Raw genomic sequence first — 17,570 nt, 5'->3', positions numbered from 1 at the left:
CATCCTGCTCATCATCAAAGTCCAAAAAAGTCTTCATGAGGAATAGGCACGCAACTTTCTGGAAGGACTTCCTGAAGAAATAGAAAAGATTACCTTATTCTTGGCAGCAGGATTGGCGTGATGGTCCAGTAACAGCTTCACCATGTTTACATTGCGAGACCGGACAGCAAGATGGAGGGCTGTGTTGCCATCAGCATCTGCCATATTTACGCGGGCACCTAACGTCAGCAAAAAAATTGCACAGTCTTCTTTTTGGACCTCTACTGCCTGGGAACAACACACACAAAAAGGGAAGACTTACAAAAAGGGAAGACTTGACAGACTACACTTCACTCCATCACTGAGAAGAAGAAGCATCTTCAAAGATAGCAAAGATTTTCCACATCAAATACAACAGGCATGTTTCTGCACAGGTCTGCATAGAGAATCCTGCAACACCTCTCCTCCAATGCACAGTCAGGAAGCCCCACTTCCAAGAGCAGGTCATAGCTCACTTACTCTCATCAGTGGTGTTTTCATGAAATTATCAACAGGATTCAGCTCACAGTGCAGCCCGAGTAAGAAGTTGACAACTGCTGTGTGGCCGTTTGCACACGCCAGATGGAGAGGTGTCCTAAAAATTAAACACAGCAGCTTAACACAGACAGACAACAGAAGAACCAAAGCTGTGTCACCACCCAGCCCAGACCCTGCTCCTCCTGCTGCCTGCTGCTGCAATCCCATACCCATGGGGAAGGAGAGGACTGGGGATGCCTCAGCAGCTGCAGAGAGGCCATGTCCAAGTGGCAGCCCAGCAGCATGCACGGCCAGGAGCACTTGAGTCCACCCAGCAGCTCCCAGCACTGGAAAGCTCTCCAGTTCCCCCTCCCAGCTGACAGGGCACATCTTGCTTTGCAAGCAATCAGCTCCAAGGGGATCCCACTCAATCCCTTTGTGGGGGATGCTCCCACCCAGCAGCCAAGGTGTCCCAGCAGCAGCCCACAGCTCACCGATTCTCGCTGTCACGGCGGTCGACGCCCCAAACCTTGATCCACCAGCGCCATTGCCTTAGCCAGGCCAGGTGACCGCTGGCAGCCGCGCGGTGCAGCTTGCTCTGCTCTGGCTCCTGATGCCCACGGGCGCTGGTGCTGGCAGCTGCAGCAGTGTGGGGCTGCCCAAGAGCGCTGCCAAAGGTTGACTCCCGATGTTTCTTGGTGAAGAGCCCCATCCCTGGAGCTCTTTGAGCTGCGGCAGGTGCACAGCCCTGCCGGAGCAGCAGGATGAAGCCGGCGGAGCCGGAAGGTGGGGGTTTAGGACAAGGGAAGGGCAAAGGGAGGGACAAGGGAGGTAGGAGACCGGTAGGGAAAAGGCGGGAGTAAAAATCAATTACGCGACGAGGAGCACGAGCAGTCGGAGAGGAACAGTGTTGCAAGAAGGAGAGTCTTGGCGATAATGCTAAGTCCGGTGTTATGGCGATGTTGCCACTGACGGTTAGGGATAGCTTAGCTAAGCCAGCCGAGTACCTACTCTCAGAGGCCCTTGCTCAGGAATGAGCGGCCTGGTCTTGCTCAGCCTCACCCTTTATTGGCCCAATGATCTCGGGCATGCCCACTTGGGTCAGCCCTAATTGGGCACAGGTGGGCTGAGCATCAGCTGAGTGCAGGTACCTGTTGCCTACATTTCCCCCCTTTTTTTTTTTTTTTTTTTTTTTTTTTAGACGCATGGTGCCTCGTTGTCCGGGGCCGGTGGCACTGGTCTGGTCGGGGCAGGGCGTGTCCATTTGCTGGGCACCCAGAGAGGTCCAGAGTCTGTGGAGACACAACTGTACCCTCTCCCGGTGAACAGCAACGGCCTGGGCCCCATCCACTGTCCTGTTGTTGGTTCTTTGTAATAAATCTGGACTTCAGGCATGCTGATGATTTTCTGCGATGAATAATGCAGAAGTACGGGTGGCTCCTGAGAATCACGGCTCAGGCTCAGAAAATTTAGAGTAAAGAGTACCTTGCTGAGCCGCGTCTGGGGGTCCATGCTTTTGCTGTCTTTCTGTTTCTGCAAATATGTTTTCAGGGTGCGATTCGCTCTTTCTATGATCGCTTGCCCTGTAGATGAGTGGGGAATTCCAGTAACATGTTTTACTCCCCAGGTAGCAAAGAACTGTTGCAATTTTGCGCCCGTGTAGGCCGGCGCATTGTCTGTTTTTATTACCTGGGGGATCCCCATGACAGCAAAACAGTTGGTCAGGTGACGGACCACGTGTAGAGCCTTCTCTCCCGTTTGGGCTGTTGCCCAGAGCATGCCTGAAAAGGTGTCGATTGTGATATGTACATATTTTAGTCTTCCGAACTCCGGGACGTGGGTGACATCCATCTGCCAGATTTCCCCGGCTTGCAGTCCGCGCGGGTTTACTCCCATTCCTAGAGTGGGGCCGAATTGGGCACATTGTGGGCAGGCTTTGACGATGGCCTTTGCTTCTTCCCACGTAATGTTAAATGTGCGTTTCAATGCCCTGGCACTCTGGTGAAATAGGGAGTGGCTGTTTTGGGCCTTTGCGAACTGGGTGACTGGATGCTGTAGACCCACGCTCACTAAGGAGTCGGCCTTGGCATTCCCTTGTCCTAGGCCCAGTGCTGTTTTATGGCTGCGAATGTGTAGTATGCAGCATGGCTGTTTCCTGATCTTAATTGCACGCTGCAATGATAGAAAAAGTTCCTGCAGCCTTTTATTTGGCACTGGCTTTAAGAGTGCATCCTCAATTCGATTGGCAACTCCGACTGCATATTGCGAGTCAGAGACGATGTTAATCGGGACTTGCTGCCAGTGCGTCAAGGCCCAAACTATAGCACGTAGTTCCAGTGTCTGTAGGTTATCTTCAGTGGTGCCTGGGATTAGATGCTGCTTCCACTGGCCTTTTTCTTGCCATACGCAGGCGGCCATGTGGGATCTTTTGCCAGCGTCTGTAAATACTGTTAGCCCAGGCACTGGACGCTCAGAGACAATTGGTCTCTCGAGCCACTGGAACCGGCTGATGAACTGTAATCGCTTATCTTTTGGGCTATCATGACGTACCTCGCCAGGATATCCTAGTAGGGCGAGCTGTAGGGGCTCGGAGTTCTGTAGTATCCAATCAAAGTCGGTGGCTTTGATGGGGATGTTGATCCACTCCGGTTCTTTGCCGTCTACATCCAGGCAGCGTCTACGTCCCTTCCGAATGAGAGATGCTATTATCTCTGTTTTTTGCCATATGCCCTTCTGGGCCGTATGGGGTGGGAATAGCCATTCTAAGATATAAGTAGAAGTAGACTCTGATCTTTTAGGGTCTTGGTTATAGGATACAACATAGCTTTGTTCCTCTGATTTTCTTTTTCCCGTGAGGTCCTGCATTAATAATGCGAAGGGGAACGAGGGATGATTACATACCCACACTCCGATGGGGTGGGCGGCGTCTCGCCGGTCTGCAAAGCCGTTTGTCAGCTTGTGGACGACTTGTTTCAGAGCGTTGGTATGCTCTTCAGTCCAGTCCACAAGTGCCCCTGGATTAGTACCCCGTAGCAAAGATAGGAAGGGATGGATATCCGTGTTGGTAAGACCTATAATGGGTCTGACCCATTGCAGTTCGCCCACTAGTTTTTGGGCATCATTCAGAGTTTTAACTGAATGGACTACTTCTAATTTTTGCGGTCTTACCATTGCATCAGTTATTTTCCATCCCAAGTAGCTCCAAGGTGACTTCAGCTGGATTTTTTCTGGAGCCACAACCAGTCCTTTGGTCTTGAGCTGATCAGTCAAGACCTGGCTGATGTTTTCGGGGAATGGGGTCTGCTGACAAAATAGAATATCGTCCATATAATGATATATTATTGTACTCGGCATTGCCTGTCTTATTGGGGCGAGCGCCCATGCCACATATGACTGATATATAGTAGGCGAGTTTCTCATTCCCTGAGGCAGGACTATCCACTCGTATCGCTTCGCTGGCTTGCTTTTGTTAACCGATGGGATAGTAAACGCGAAGCGAGCGGTGTCTTCACGGTTTAGGGGAATGTTAAAGAAACAGTCTTTTAAGTCAATGACCAGGAGGTGCCAATTTCTAGGCAGCATGGTCAGTAGGGGCAGCCCAGGTTGGAGGGCGCCCATTGGCCACATCTGGTCATTGATCTTTCTTAGGTCTTGTATAAGTCTCCATTTGCCTGACTTTTTCAGAACCACGAAGATGGGCGTGTTCCATGGGCTTACGGACGGCTGGATATGACCAGCGTTCAGTTGTTCTTTGACGAGACGGTTGGCAATTTGGAGCCGCTCTCGAGATAGGGGCCACTGCTCTACCCAGACCGGTGTATCTGATTTCCAATGTAGTCTGGGGGTATGCGGCATTGTAGCAGTGGCCCTTAGCAAAAATTTTGGTGGGGTTGGGCGGGTCCGGGAATGGATAGGACAGCTCCCAGCTGACTCATCACCTCCCTTCCAACCAACCCTCCTAATTGCCCTGGTAGGGGTAGGACATAGGGTCTCACGGTTACCATCTGTCCCTCCGGGAATTTTAGTTGTACCGGGTTGAGAGCTTGAAGGGGATTGGAACCTCCACCTATCCCCTGGACGGCATCGGAGGCAGACGTGAGCCTCCATTTTCGAGGCCACACATTTTGGTTAATAATGGTGACATCGGCTCCCGTGTCCATCATCATGGACAAGGTTTTTGTTTCCTTGCCGGTAGCCAGTTGCACCTTTATAATAGGCCTTGTCTGCATCTGTTGCGCTAGGGTCACCAAAGTGCATCCAGAGGAGCCAAAGGCCCGATTGCCTCGTGCCACTGGGGTGCTTTTTCCCAGGTCCATCTTTGGTAGCAGGACCAGTTGTGCTAGCCTGGTTCCTGCTTTGATTACCAGGGGAGGGTTTAAGGTAAAGCAGGTTATCATTATCTCCCCTGTGTAATCAGCGTCGATTACTCCTGGGAGCACAATAAGTCCTGCAATTCCCGTTGAGGAACGACCCATTAGCAGCGCCCCTACCTTACTATTTTCGTGAACAACTGGTCCATAGGTCCGTGTTGGTATCCGTGTGACCGCCGTATCTGTTAATGTTATGTCTAAGGCAGCGGATAAATCGTGCCCGAGGCTTCCCCGTGTGGCTGGGGCGGGGAGCCGGGATACACCGCTGGCCCGGCCATTTGTATCCTGGCGCGGGGGCCTCTCGCGCTGCTCCTTCCGTTTTTTTGAAACCAACAGGCTGCATCATTGTGGGTCGCCTGCTGGCATTGGTTGCACCACACAATTGCGGTGCAATTTCTTCTTGTATGACCCTTTGAGTGGCACCGAGAACAAAAGGTAGATTGTCTCGGGCGGTTCAGGCGGTTTTGAGGATTCGGGCGGTTTCTTCTATTGTTGCCGTTTAGTTTCTGGGCTACCGCCGCGAGGAGCTTGTGGGTGGGTTCTAACGCAGCGGCGAAAGCACCAGCCATCCCTTGGTGTTGTTGATGTAGGGACGCCCGGGCGGCAACGTCTAGCATGTCTGATACGGATGCTGTTTTCGGCAGGGTCGAAAACAGAGCTTTGGTTTTGGGATTTGCGTTTTCAAACGCTAATAACTTGAACATGGAGTCTCTCTGGTCGACTGTGAGGTCGGACTGACCGGAGACCGCTTGCCACAATCTATCAACAAAGTTTTGGTATGGCTCATTTGAGCCTTGTCGTACTGCGGTAAAGGATGGTTTCGGATGCGCGTCTGGTACCGCATAAAATGCTTGAATTGCCAGCCTCGCCGCGGCATGGTGAAGTTCCCGCGGGAAGCGTAGCTGTACGTCTACATCCGAAAATTGGCCGGCACCGACAAGCATGTCTGTTGTTATCCCGGCCAGTGGGTCGCCGGGGGCTCTAGCAAGGTTCACTTCTGCTGCCGCAAGGCGCTCCCACTCCCTTATCCATATAATCTGTTGGGAGGGGGACAGCAGATATTGTACTATATTTCGGCAGTCGTAAGGGGTGTTAACCTCAGATGTAAATAGCCACTCGAGAACGGATCGGCCATTCTCCGAGCGCACTCCTTGTTCTTTTATTATCTTGCGAGCCTGCTGTAAGGTTTTCCACGAATGCTGTTCAAATGCCGGCTGCCCACCGTTGTAAATTACTGGGCATGCTATCCTAGAGGGTTCCCACTCACCCTCCAGAATGGCATCTTTAATGATCCCGGACCAACGGCCCGGGCGACCAGTGCTAGTACCCTGGTCAATTGTACACCGCTTAAACGGTGTCGGTAATTCCTCATCCTCTTCATCCGAGAGGGTGGGCGGATTCCTGTAATGTTGGAATGCCGGGCGTTTTTCGGCGTCCCGCTTCTCCAATAAGGTGGCAACCTGATCTTGTAAAGTTGACACCTTTTTCTCCAGGATTGATATGGCCTCCGCCCGAGGGATGGCACTCTTTTGAGTTGCTTTTCGAGGGGCGGGGCCCGGTGATGGGGGCAGTTCGGTGTGGCTAGTGCTGCACTCCGCGGCCTCGTCATTCTTTGAATTTTTGGGTTCCAGCCCGATGTCCTGTAATAACTCCGCTACTGAGTGTGCGGGTTTTCCTGTCATGCCTTTGATTGCTACCTTGTTGCTATTTGTTAACCCCAGGCATACTTGGCGGGGTTGTGTCCCTCTGGACGATGTCGATGATGTTGATGCCTCTGGTTTGTTTCCGGGCGGGGGGGTCAGGGGGGTTATCGCTGGAGCTGTCTCGGGTTCCTCCCCTTTAGAGATTGGCGCCGAGGGGGTCACAGTGGGTGCTGGTTCAGGGTTGTAGGCAGGGTTGTAGGGTGGGTTTGAAGAGGCTGCTGTAGGCAACTTCTCCTGTTGCCGTGGAAATGCGGCAACATCGAGTGCTTCTTCCATCTCAGCCTTTATAACTGCTAGGAGGTTGCACACCACTCTCCACATTTTATCATTTCCAGGGGCGTCATCATTGGCCTCCTTTATATGGAAGGTCGTCAGGAGGCTATATACCTCCTGATATAGGATCCATGCAGCCGCAGGACCTGGGTAGAAGACCTCCTGTCTTTCTACCTGTGCTGCGATGTGCTCTGCAGCGATGGCTTCAGTGGATTTGCTAAAGGCAGCACCCATCTTCTTGAACTCAGCAAAACTTATTGATGTACAATACTATAATCAAGAAAAGGGATTTTTCTTACCCTAGGTTCTCGAGTTGTCAGTTGAATCTAGGTGGTTTTTTTTTTTTCCGTGAACTCGGACCAGAATGGGAGTCTATGCCCGCATTCTCCACCAGATGTTGCAAGAAGGAGAGTCTTGGCGATAATGCTAAGTCCGGTGTTATGGCGATGTTGCCACTGACGGTTAGGGATAGCTTAGCTAAGCCAGCCGAGTACCTACTCTCAGAGGCCCTTGCTCAGGAATGAGCGGCCTGGTCTTGCTCAGCCTCACCCTTTATTGGCCCAATGATCTCGGGCATGCCCACTTGGGTCAGCCCTAATTGGGCACAGGTGGGCTGAGCATCAGCTGAGTGCAGGTACCTGTTGCCTACAGAACAGCCCAGTGGAGCTCTGCACAGAAGTGCCGCTTCCAGAGCGTTGCCAACAACGGCAAAACCGACACCAACGCCAGCGCGGACACCAACGGCACCGGGAGACACGAAGCAACCGCGTTGGCTGGACCGAACCACCTCGGGGAGGGGGCGGGGGGGGCAGGGACCGAACCACCTCGGGGAGGGGATGGGGGGGGAAGGGACCGAACCACCTCGGGGAGGGGATGGGGGGGGAGGGGGCCGAATCACCTCGGGGAGGGGGCGGGAGATGAAGGAAAGTAAAAGGTTCCTTTAATCCTCAAAAAAAGAGATTATTTAGTTAAGCAGACAGTGAACACTGCAGTTGGACTAGGCAATTGTTTTAGATGTCTTCCAACTGGACTACTGTGTTCTATTATTTATAAGATTTAGAGGAGAACTTAGGCAGCTACTCATCCTCTCTTTCATCCACCTGCCTCCCCTCTCCCAGCATTACCATAAACCTTAGTTTTTGTTCTGTCATCTCCTCTGGATCCTGGGGGGTTTTCTTCTGTGGTATGAAAAACCCATTGGGTTACATGAGATGCTGTCTCTGTTTACAACGTCTTGCTCCTTCTTTCATAATTTATCCTCTAGCCTGTGGGACAGATAATAGATGATAGATGACCCATGAATCCTCATGCCAGGGATTACTGAGAGTGCAGACTGACTGGAACCAGGTGTCCAGGGTGGGACAGAAAGGCAAGAGCTGGATGAAGTATTATGGGAGGTCATGGAAAGGACTTCTCAAATCCTGTCGTCAAGAGATTTTCTTTTGAGTTTAGGTGGGGGTTTTTTTGCTGTTTTGTTTGTTTGTTTGTTGTTTTTTGTTTTTGTTTGGTTTTGGTTTTAATTGAGAAGGAAATACAGCCCAATGTGCAATGACAAGTGGCAGCTGTTTGTAGATTTTTCCACTGGTCAGGACACACCAGTACAATATCCATGATTATCATAGAATCATAGAATTGGCTGGGTTGGAAGGGACCTCAGAGATCATCAAGTCCAACCCTTGATCCACTGTTGCGGTTGCTGGACTATGGCACTGAGTGCCACATCCAGTCTCTTTTGAAATATCTCCAGACATGGAGAATCCACTACTTCCCTGGGCAGCCCATTCCAATGGCTGGTCACCCTCTCCGTAAAGAAATTCTTTCTAATATCTAACCTAAATTTCCCCTGGCACAACTTAAGACCATGCCCTCTTGTCTTGTTGAAAGTCGTCTGGCAAAAGAGACCAACGTCCACCCAGTTACAACCTCCTTTCAGGGAGTTGTAGAGAGCGATGAGGTCTCCCCTGAGCCTCCTCTTCTCCAGGCTGAACAGCCCCAGCTCTCTCAGCCTCTCCTCGTAGGATCTGTGCTCGAGTTCCTTCACCAGCCTGGTTGCCCTCCTTTGGACCTGCTCCAGCACCTCAATCTCCTTCCTGAACTGAGGGGCCCAGAACTGGACACAGGACTCAAGCTGTGGCCTCACCAGGGCTGAGCACAGGGGCAGAATCCCTTCCCTGGACCTGCTGGCCACGCTGTTCCTGAGCCAGCCCAGGATGCCATTGGCCTTCTTGGCCACCTGGGCACACTGCTGGCTCCTCTTCAGCTTCCTGGCAATCCAGACTCCCAGCTCCCTTTCTGCCTGGCTGCTCTCCAGCCACTCTGTCCCCAGCCTGTAGCGCTGCATGGGGTTGTTGTGGCCAAAGTGCAGGACCCGGCACTTGGAATGTTGAACCTCATCCCATTGGAATCAGCCCAACTCTCCAGTCTGTCCAGGTCCCTCTGCAGAGCCCTCCTGCCTTCCAATTGATCGACACTTCCCCCCAGCTTAGTGTCATTACACACATAGCAACACTATACACAAACAGTTCTACAAGTAAACTGTATTCAGTTTACTATTTTTGTAATTTCTATTTACTTGTGTAAAAACATTTACATATAAGAAGCATTTAAAATAGGAAGAATAGGGTGAAAATACAGGTAGCCATTTTGGGAAAGGAATATACAGGAGAACTAACACAGGTTTTCTCAGCACATCTTTTAATTACTTGCATGAATATATTCACTTACCAATGGAAGAAGCCCTTTTCCATTGTTGGCAGACACCTACAACTCAAGAAGAAAAATAGCATTTAAATGATCCAAATGTAAAGACATTTGTCAACAATCTCAGGTTGTTGAAACCAAGATTTACTTGGTATCTTCAGTTCATGAGTCTGTCAAATCTCAAGGCCTTCTTTCACCCTGTGTCACAGTCCAAAAACCAGAGGACAGAATTGTTGTCAGTTCCCCCCCCTCCACCCTCCCGAGGGAACAGAAAAGGAAACATGGATGAGATACTTACCAGTTGGAAGTTAAAACTGAAACAGGTTGACAAGAAGAGGGGAAAGGCAGTAACGCCTGGGATAAGGAGCAAATATACAAATATATATCCAGCCCGGACTGGATGCTGGCAGGGATGGGTGCCTGAGGGCCCCTGCAGCAGGGCCGGCTGAGGAGGGAGCTCCACGGCTCTTCCCAGCACCCAATGGATGTGGATTCTGGAGAGCAGTGGCAGCGAAGGGGAAAGAAGAGAGGGGAAGAGCGACCAAGCCGGGAGCCAGCAAAAAAGAGGAGGGGCTGATGGTCTGCATGACCTTTAGAGCACACAGCAGCCAAGGTGTCCCAGCAGCAGCCCACAGCCCCTCACCGATTCGGTCGATGCCCCAAACCTTGATCCACCAGCACCATTACATCAGCCAGGCCAGGTGGCCCTGGGCAGCCGTGCGGTGCAGCCTGCTCAGCCCTGGCTCCTGGGGCCCCAGGGGTGCTGGTGCTGGCGGCTGCATCAGCGTGAGGCTGCCCAGGAGCACTGCCAGAGGCTGACTCCTGATGTTTCCTGCTGAAGAGCCCCATCCCAGGAGCTCCCAGAGCCCTGCCGGAGCAGCAGGAGGAAAGTGGGGGTTCAGGACAAGGGAAGGGCAAAAGAAGGGAGAGGTAGGAGACAGGCAGGGGAAAGGCGGGAGCAAAAATCAAGCCAGTGATAAGGATCATGAGCAGCTGGAGAGGCACAGCTCAGCTGTTCCAGTGCTCTGTCACCCTTCCACTGAAGACGTTTTTCTTCATCTTTAGATGCAACTTCCTGTGCACATTCTTCTCCACAGAAGTGCCGCTGCAAGAGTGTCACCACCAATGAATGTCACGGCGGTCAATGCCCCAAACCTTGATCCCCCAGCGCCATTACCTCAGCCAGGGCCACGGGCGCTGGTTCCAGTGGCTGCATCAGCGTGGGGCTGCCCAGGAGCACTGCCAGAGGCTGACTCCTGATGTTTCCTGCTGAAGAGCCCCATCCCAGGAGCTCCCAGAGCCCTGCCGGAGCAGCAGGAGGAAAGTGGGGGTTCAGGACAAGGGAAGGGCAAAAGTAGGGACAGAGGAGGTAGGAGACAGCCAGGAAAAAAGGCGGAAGCAAAAATCAAGCCAGTGATGAGGAGCAGGAGCAGCTGATGAGGCACAGCCCAGGAGCTCAGCTGTTCCAGTGCTCGGTCACCCTTCCATTAAAGAAGTTTTTCTTCATGTTTAGATAAACCTCCTTTGCACATTCTTCTCCACAGAAGTGGCACTTTGAGAGCGTTGCCACCAACGAACGTCTTGGCGGTCAATGCCCCAAACCTTGATCCCCCAGTGCCATTACCTCAGCCAGGCTGGTTGACCCTGGGCAGCCGCGCGGTGCAGCCTGCTCTGCTCTGCCTCACGTCAGGGTGTGAGACATCCTGCAGAGTGGCTGCAGGGTGGCTGCAGAGTGGCTGCCCAGCTCATGTTTGACCCCCTAAACTTGCACCATCGGTGACTTTATGGTAGCTGGAGATCCTCCTCCTCAGAAAGGAGGAGTTGCAGGCCTGCTCTGCCTCAAGTTTCCCCCCAGCACTAACCCCCCCAATCCTGTGCCTCAGTTTCCCCCCAGCACTGCCACCCCAGCATTAACCCCCCCCCAATCCCATGCCTGTTTCCCCTCTAACACCCCCAATCCTGTGCCTCAGTTTCCCCCCAGCACTGCCACCCCCAGCATTAACCCTCCCCAATCCCATGCCTCAGTTCCCCCCAGCATTAACCCCTCCCCAATCCCGTGCCTCAGTTTCCCCCTGTGCCCCCCCCATCGGTGCAGCCAGCACCAGGCACTTGTGGTCATTACAACCCCCCTCCCCGAAATCCCCCTTCCCACTTACAAAGGAGCTCCCCCTACCCTCTGCCCCCCTTCTCCCCTCCCCCCAAAAAAAAAATATCGACATTTTCATTGAAATTCCTTTTATTTTTTTCTGTACAAAAAAATAGCACTTTGGGAACACAAACCCGACCCCGAACCCCCCCCTAAAATGAACCCAAACCAAATCTTTCCCATCAGCCACAAAAAAACAATTTCCCCCCCTCCAAAAAAAAAAACCATCCCAAACAAAAACCTTGGATTTTCCAGCACACGATGGGATCCAGGTCGTGACAGGGAGTTATTGCCAGTGGGTGGGGGGGGCACCACCCCCTCAGACCCCCCCTGCATACACCAGACCCCCCCAAACCAAAAATTTAGGGTTAAAGCTGGGAAATATGGGAAGGGGGGGCAAATTTTCCACCCTCAACTCCTGGAGGGGGAATAAAACTTAGGGGGGGAGGGGAATAAAACTCGGGGGGGGGGAGATAAAACTTGGGGAAGGATAAAATAGGGGGGGAATTAAAGTGGGGGGCAATAAATTGGAGGGGGCACAAAGTTTGGGGGGGATATAAGCCTGGGGGGGTGGAAAATTGGGGGGGTTTATAAAAAATTGGGGGGGAGGAGAAAAAAAGGGGGGGGGAAAATGGGGAAGGGGCTTGACCCCAGGCTGACACCCCCATATCAAGGCACATTTTGGGTGACCCTCCCTTGGGAATAGCTGGGGGGGGTGTTTTGGGGAGGGGGTCTTCTTTTTATTTCTTGAGGAGGGCACCCGCTTCCCAAAAACTCCTTTAACCCCCCCAAATAAACTGTGACCCCCCCAAATAAATTGTAACTCCCCCCCCAAAAAAAATTTATAACCCCCCCATTAATAAATACCCCTCCCCAAACCAACCCCCCCCCCAAATATTAAATCTCCCCCTAAATATCAAACTCCTCCCTAAAATTAAATGCCCCCCCCCCCAAATATTCACCCCCCAAATCATCTCCCCCAGGACAACTTCCATAGGAAAATTAAGGAGCAAAAGAGAATGTCCCTTGGGGGGGGGGGGGAACACACAACACCCCAAAAACCCCCCCTGGGTTGTTGTTTTGTTGGGGTTTTTTTTTGGGGGGGTAGGTTTGGCAGTTGTTTTTTTTGGGGGAAAAAGGGTGTTTTGGGGTAAAAAAGGGGGGGGGGGGTTAGCAAGGATTGAAGGAAAATTATTGGGGATTGAGAAGGTTTAAACTGGGGGGGCCTTAAGTGGGGAGGGGATGATCACCCACCTGCTGCCCTCCCCCAAATCCCCCCCCAGGCCCCACACGGTTTGGTTTTATTTCCTTGTTTTTGTTTTTAATAGAAAATAAAAATTATTTATAAAGAGAGAAAAGCCCCAAAGCAGCTCCATGGGGGGGTTAAGGGTGTTGTCCCCCCCTGTAAAAAGGGAAATTATTTGGGGGGGGGGAAGGGGGAATTAATGACCCCCCCATGGAGAGAAAATGGGGGAATGCCCCCCCCCGGGGAGGAAAAGTTGGGATTCTCCCTTCCCTAGGTGCAAAATAAGGGAAATTCCACCCCCCCACCCCCCTCCAGGGAAGAAAATTGGGAGATTTTTTCCTCCCTGCTGGAAAATAGGGGGAAATTTCCCCCCCAGGACCAAGGGGCAACCTGGGGGGGGGGGGGTGTTGTGGTCACTTTGGACTGTCCTCTATTAATTCTACACCCCCCGGGTCATTCCCAGCCCCATTTCCTGCTCGTTTTTCCCAAAAATTCCTCCTCAAGCCCCAGATTTCCCCTGGGGAGGGGGCACCCAGCACCCAGACTCCAGCACTATTTTTTTGGGGGGGAGGGGGGTGTTAAACTTTAAAATTTGGGGGGGGGGTCTGGGGCCCCCCAGCTCCTTGGTACTTGGGGGGAGGAAGAAGGGAGGTGGGAAAAGCCTAAAATGGGAAAATCCCGAGATTTTTCCCCAAAATCGTCCCAATTTCCAACATTTCCAACATAATAGTGTTGGGTGTTTTGCTTTTTTTTCAGGGGGTGGGGGCACAACCTCTCTCCCCCCCCCGCCTCGATGATTTCCCCCTCCTCAACCTGCTGGAGAGAGGAAAAAAAATGGAAAAAAATTGGGAATGAACCAGAAAGAAAATGGAAATAAAATAAATCCAGTGAAGGGCGAGGGGGGTGGAAGACCTGGAAGGGGGGGGGACAATAAAAGAAAGCAAAACCTCACCCAAAATGGAAGAATTTTCAGGATTTCAGGACAAAAAATGACCTGGGGGGGGGACTGGTGATTTTTTTAGATTTTTGGGGCGGTTTTGTGAATTTTTTCCTGTAAAAAGGGAGCAGAAGGGGAACTTTTTTCCCCAATCCCCCCCCCCCAAAAAAAAGAGGTCCCCCTGCTCCAGGATAAGGCATCCAAGAGCCCAAAGCCATGGTGGCAGCAAAAATCTCTCCTCTCTCTCAAACGAACACATTTTAGGTTTTTTTTTTTATATATATAATAATAATAAAAAATCTGCTTTTTTTTTCCATTTTTTTGGGCTTTTTTTGTTCCTTTTGGTTTTTTTTGTTGTTGTTGTTTGGTTTTTGGATGGGGTTTTTTTTTTGCCTGGCTAAAAGTACTCCAAGGATCTCATACATATATATATATATATAAACCCAAGGCATGATGGCATTGAAGGCTACGGAGGCAGGGGGAGTCTCGTGGAGCTTTTCTGAGGGGAGAAAGGAGAGGGAAAAGCCCCCAGCCTACAAAAAACAGAAAAATAAAAAAACAAAAAACAACCAAACAAACAAAAAGCCAAAAAACCCCCCACAAAAACAACAAAGAAAAAATAACAAGAAAAAGAAAAAACAAAAAATGCAAAAAAACCCAAAAAACCAAAAACAAACAAAAAAACCCAAACAAAAAACCCCAAAAAACCCAGCAAAACCCAAAATACCAAAAAACTAAAAAACCAAAAAAAACCCAAACCAAAACAAAAAAGCAAAAAAAAAGAAAGACAAGACAAAGACAAAAAAAAAACCAAAAACCCAAAAAACCCCCCCCACACACACACAAAAAAACCAACAAAAAAAAACCCGATCAGGTCAAGCTAAAATGAAAAAAAAAAAAAATCTCCATCGAGCTCTTGGCCTTTTTATGGGTTGGAAACCCAGATTTGGGGAAGAGGAGTTTAGTGCTGGGAGGTGCCACAGGACAGGAGCCCCCTTCCCCAGCTGGTTGTGTCCCAAAGCCACCGGCTCCCCCTCGGCTCCCCCGGGCCCCGTGGCCTCTCCCCTGCCCCACGTTGGGCGCCGCCCCCTCCCTCCCTGTCAGGGTTTAACAACGCTCTCTATTAATCTCTCTCTCCTCCTTGATAAAGAAAGGAGAGAGAATAAGGGAGAGAGACTTATGGGTTGGAAACTAAACTACACAACTTTAATGAACAGTAATGATAAATAGGAAAAATTACTAAATATATACAAATATACAGGAAAATGGAAACCACATTCCTCCCTCCTTCCCCCCAATAACTCTCACGTCACCACCGAGGCTGCAGGGCAGCCCTGGGAAAGTCCAGGCTGGACTCCTGGAGTCGGCAGCAGTTGGGAACCGGAGGCAGGAACACACAGATATGGGCTGGCACGGATCAGGACCACAGGCAGAGGAACGGACGGGATCCTTCCAGGATGCCGGGTGAAGGAAGGGAAGCAGGAAATCAGGAAATCTGGAAATCCGGAAATCTGGCTCGGCCCTCGTGATGCCTCAAATTTATACTGAGTGTGACATGTATGGGATGGAATACTCTGGTCAATTCTGGCATCTCTCTTGTCTGTTTCTCCCCAAAGGAGGGCTCAGGTGGGACCTCTTTATCCTCCTGGACGGTAAAATGTTTTCCTCAGAGCTGAGCAGTGTCCTTGGCTCTGCACACCAGTCTCTAGCAGTAACTATAAACATCAAGTGTTATCAGTCCTAGAAGCACACACTGTCTGAGAAACTTGCTGTTGATTTCAGCAAGTGCAACTACTTACAAGAGACTGAGCTAAAAGCAAAAGTACAAGACAGAAAATCAGGAATGGGGCTGTGGGCAGCTCCTGGCTCCTCACCACAAGAGATGGATGCTCAGACACAGCTACGCCAGATCCAGGCTTTAATCCATAACTGTGGGATGAGAAGGGCTAGAGAGGTGCTATGGACATGGGGTGATGTGTTCCAGACTCTCCAGGTGTCCACCGGGGTGTCTGCTGCTCACCAAGAGCAATGGAGATATCAGGACCCCAGGAAGGAAGAATCCATAGGGTGGAGGGGCTGTGATTGTCCCCACAGAGACTTTTCCCAGGGAATCTGAACTAATCCCAAGGGTGGAGTGGCTGAAATGGGGGAGCCCCAACTCATCCTAGGGGAAACAAACTCATCCCGGGGGAGAGGCTGCCATCGGGCATCCCAATCACCCCTGAGGGTGGGGATTGCAGTGGGGAATCCAAATCATTCAGGGACCACAGCTCACCCTGGATGTGGGTGCAGTGGGGGACCCCACAGCTTATCTGGGCATTTGCTGCTCTTTGTCCTCTTGTTAATCTGCATTTGTCCTCTTGTTAATCACCCCTGGGAAAAGCTTTGACTCCATCCTCCTGGCACTCCTCCATACATACTTATAAGCATTGATGAGGTCACCTGTTGGAGAGTTTTTGGAAGAAAATGGACATGTGAGCAATCCTGACTATTTAGAGTGAGCTCAGGGCCTTAAGGCCCAGCTGCAAGGTTACTAAAAGATCAGCTATGTGCAAAAGATAAGGGAGTTGGCAGCAGAAAAGAACAGGATGGGAAAGCATCACATAGACAGCACATAAAGAGTTGTATTTAACCACTTAGAAAGAGCCCTGTGGCTCATGTGAACAATGTGTTGTACCAATCAGCAGTGTGCTTATATTATGTTATCAGCCTGACTGTGTACAAAAGGGCTCCTGCTGCTCTCAATAAAGGGCAATACTTAGATTATATTGATCTGTGTGTTGTCCACTGCGCTCTTCCCAACAAATGGTGCCTGAACAGGGACTCAATTGCTGGTGGCTGCTTCCCACGAGGGTTTATCTGGACAACAGGAAACATGGATGGGAATCGACCCTGCCTGCCAATCACAGCAGGAGCTGGAAGTGAGCTGGACACTCACCCTTGTAAGGTGGGCACTGAAAACCTGAGGGAAATGCAGAGAGAGGCAGCAGTGCTGTTACTAGGTAGGATACTCCATGAGAGGGATTTCTCGTAACCCAAAACAGATCCAGGAGCTGATCAAGTGGGCTGAAGAGAGAGCCCTGATCCCCACTGCCAGTACAGCTTTTGAGCTGGAAACGTGGGAAGAAATTGGGAAGTTCCTATGGGATGGAATTAACAAAGGATCTAAGGAGGCTGGAAAATTAGTCACATTGTGGAGACTGATTGGAGAAACATTAAAAGAAAATGTTGGAGCATAGGAGGTTCAAGTTGAATATTCAAAAAAATTTTTTGACTGTAAGGGTGACAGAGCCCTGGAACAGGCTGCCCAGGGGGGTCGTGGAGTCTCCTTCACTGGAGACATTCAAAACCCGCCTGGACACGTTCCTATGCGAAGTGCTCTAGGTGGCCCTGCTCTGGCAGGGGGGGTTGGACTAGATGATCTTTCGAGGTCCCTTCCAACCCCAAGGATTCTATGATTCTATGATTCTATGAAAAAGAAATGAAAAGTGAGAGGGCAGCAGCAGCCTCAGCGTTTGCTGCCTTAACTCCTGATCTACCAGTGCCGATGAATGCTCAGAATATGGACTTGACCTCTAAACAGTTATTTGAGACACCTAAAGAATCCCCACCAGCACCCGGGGGGGCTGTACTCATTCAGGTTCAGTCAACTGTGCCATTTGACCCTGGGGTTTGGATGAAAAGTAAAAATGGGACAAAG

At 50.9% G+C, this 17,570-nt stretch overlaps 1 protein-coding gene across 1 annotated transcript; it reads right to left on the bottom strand.

Annotated features, from left to right (window-relative positions):
• Positions 1 to 463: 463 nt before the first annotated feature.
• On the bottom strand, positions 464 to 1,371 carry LOC115600311 (ankyrin repeat domain-containing protein 7-like). The gene is made up of 2 exons (XM_030468680.1): positions 990 to 1,371; positions 464 to 613 (listed from the first exon to the last, which is right to left on the bottom strand). The coding sequence occupies exons 1-2, from the start codon at positions 1,205 to 1,207 to the stop codon at positions 484 to 486; spliced, it is 348 nt and encodes a 115-aa protein (XP_030324540.1). The 5' UTR covers positions 1,208 to 1,371; the 3' UTR covers positions 464 to 483.
• Positions 1,372 to 17,570: the final 16,199 nt, after the last annotated feature.

Source organism: Calypte anna, unplaced genomic scaffold (genome assembly GCF_003957555.1).
Source record: "Calypte anna isolate BGI_N300 unplaced genomic scaffold, bCalAnn1_v1.p scaffold_215_arrow_ctg1, whole genome shotgun sequence".
Taxonomy (NCBI): Eukaryota; Metazoa; Chordata; class Aves; order Apodiformes; family Trochilidae; genus Calypte; species Calypte anna.
This window is presented reverse-complemented; position numbering and strand designations above follow the sequence as displayed.

Coding starts and splice junctions, on each gene's coding strand:
- LOC115600311 (XM_030468680.1), bottom strand. CDS start 1,207: ATGGGGCTCTTCACCAAGAAACATCGGGAGTCAACCTTTGGCAGCGCT. Junction 614..989: donor CGCCGTGACAGCGAGAATCG/GTGAGCTGTGGG, acceptor TTTAATTTTTAG/GACACCTCTCCATCTGGCGT.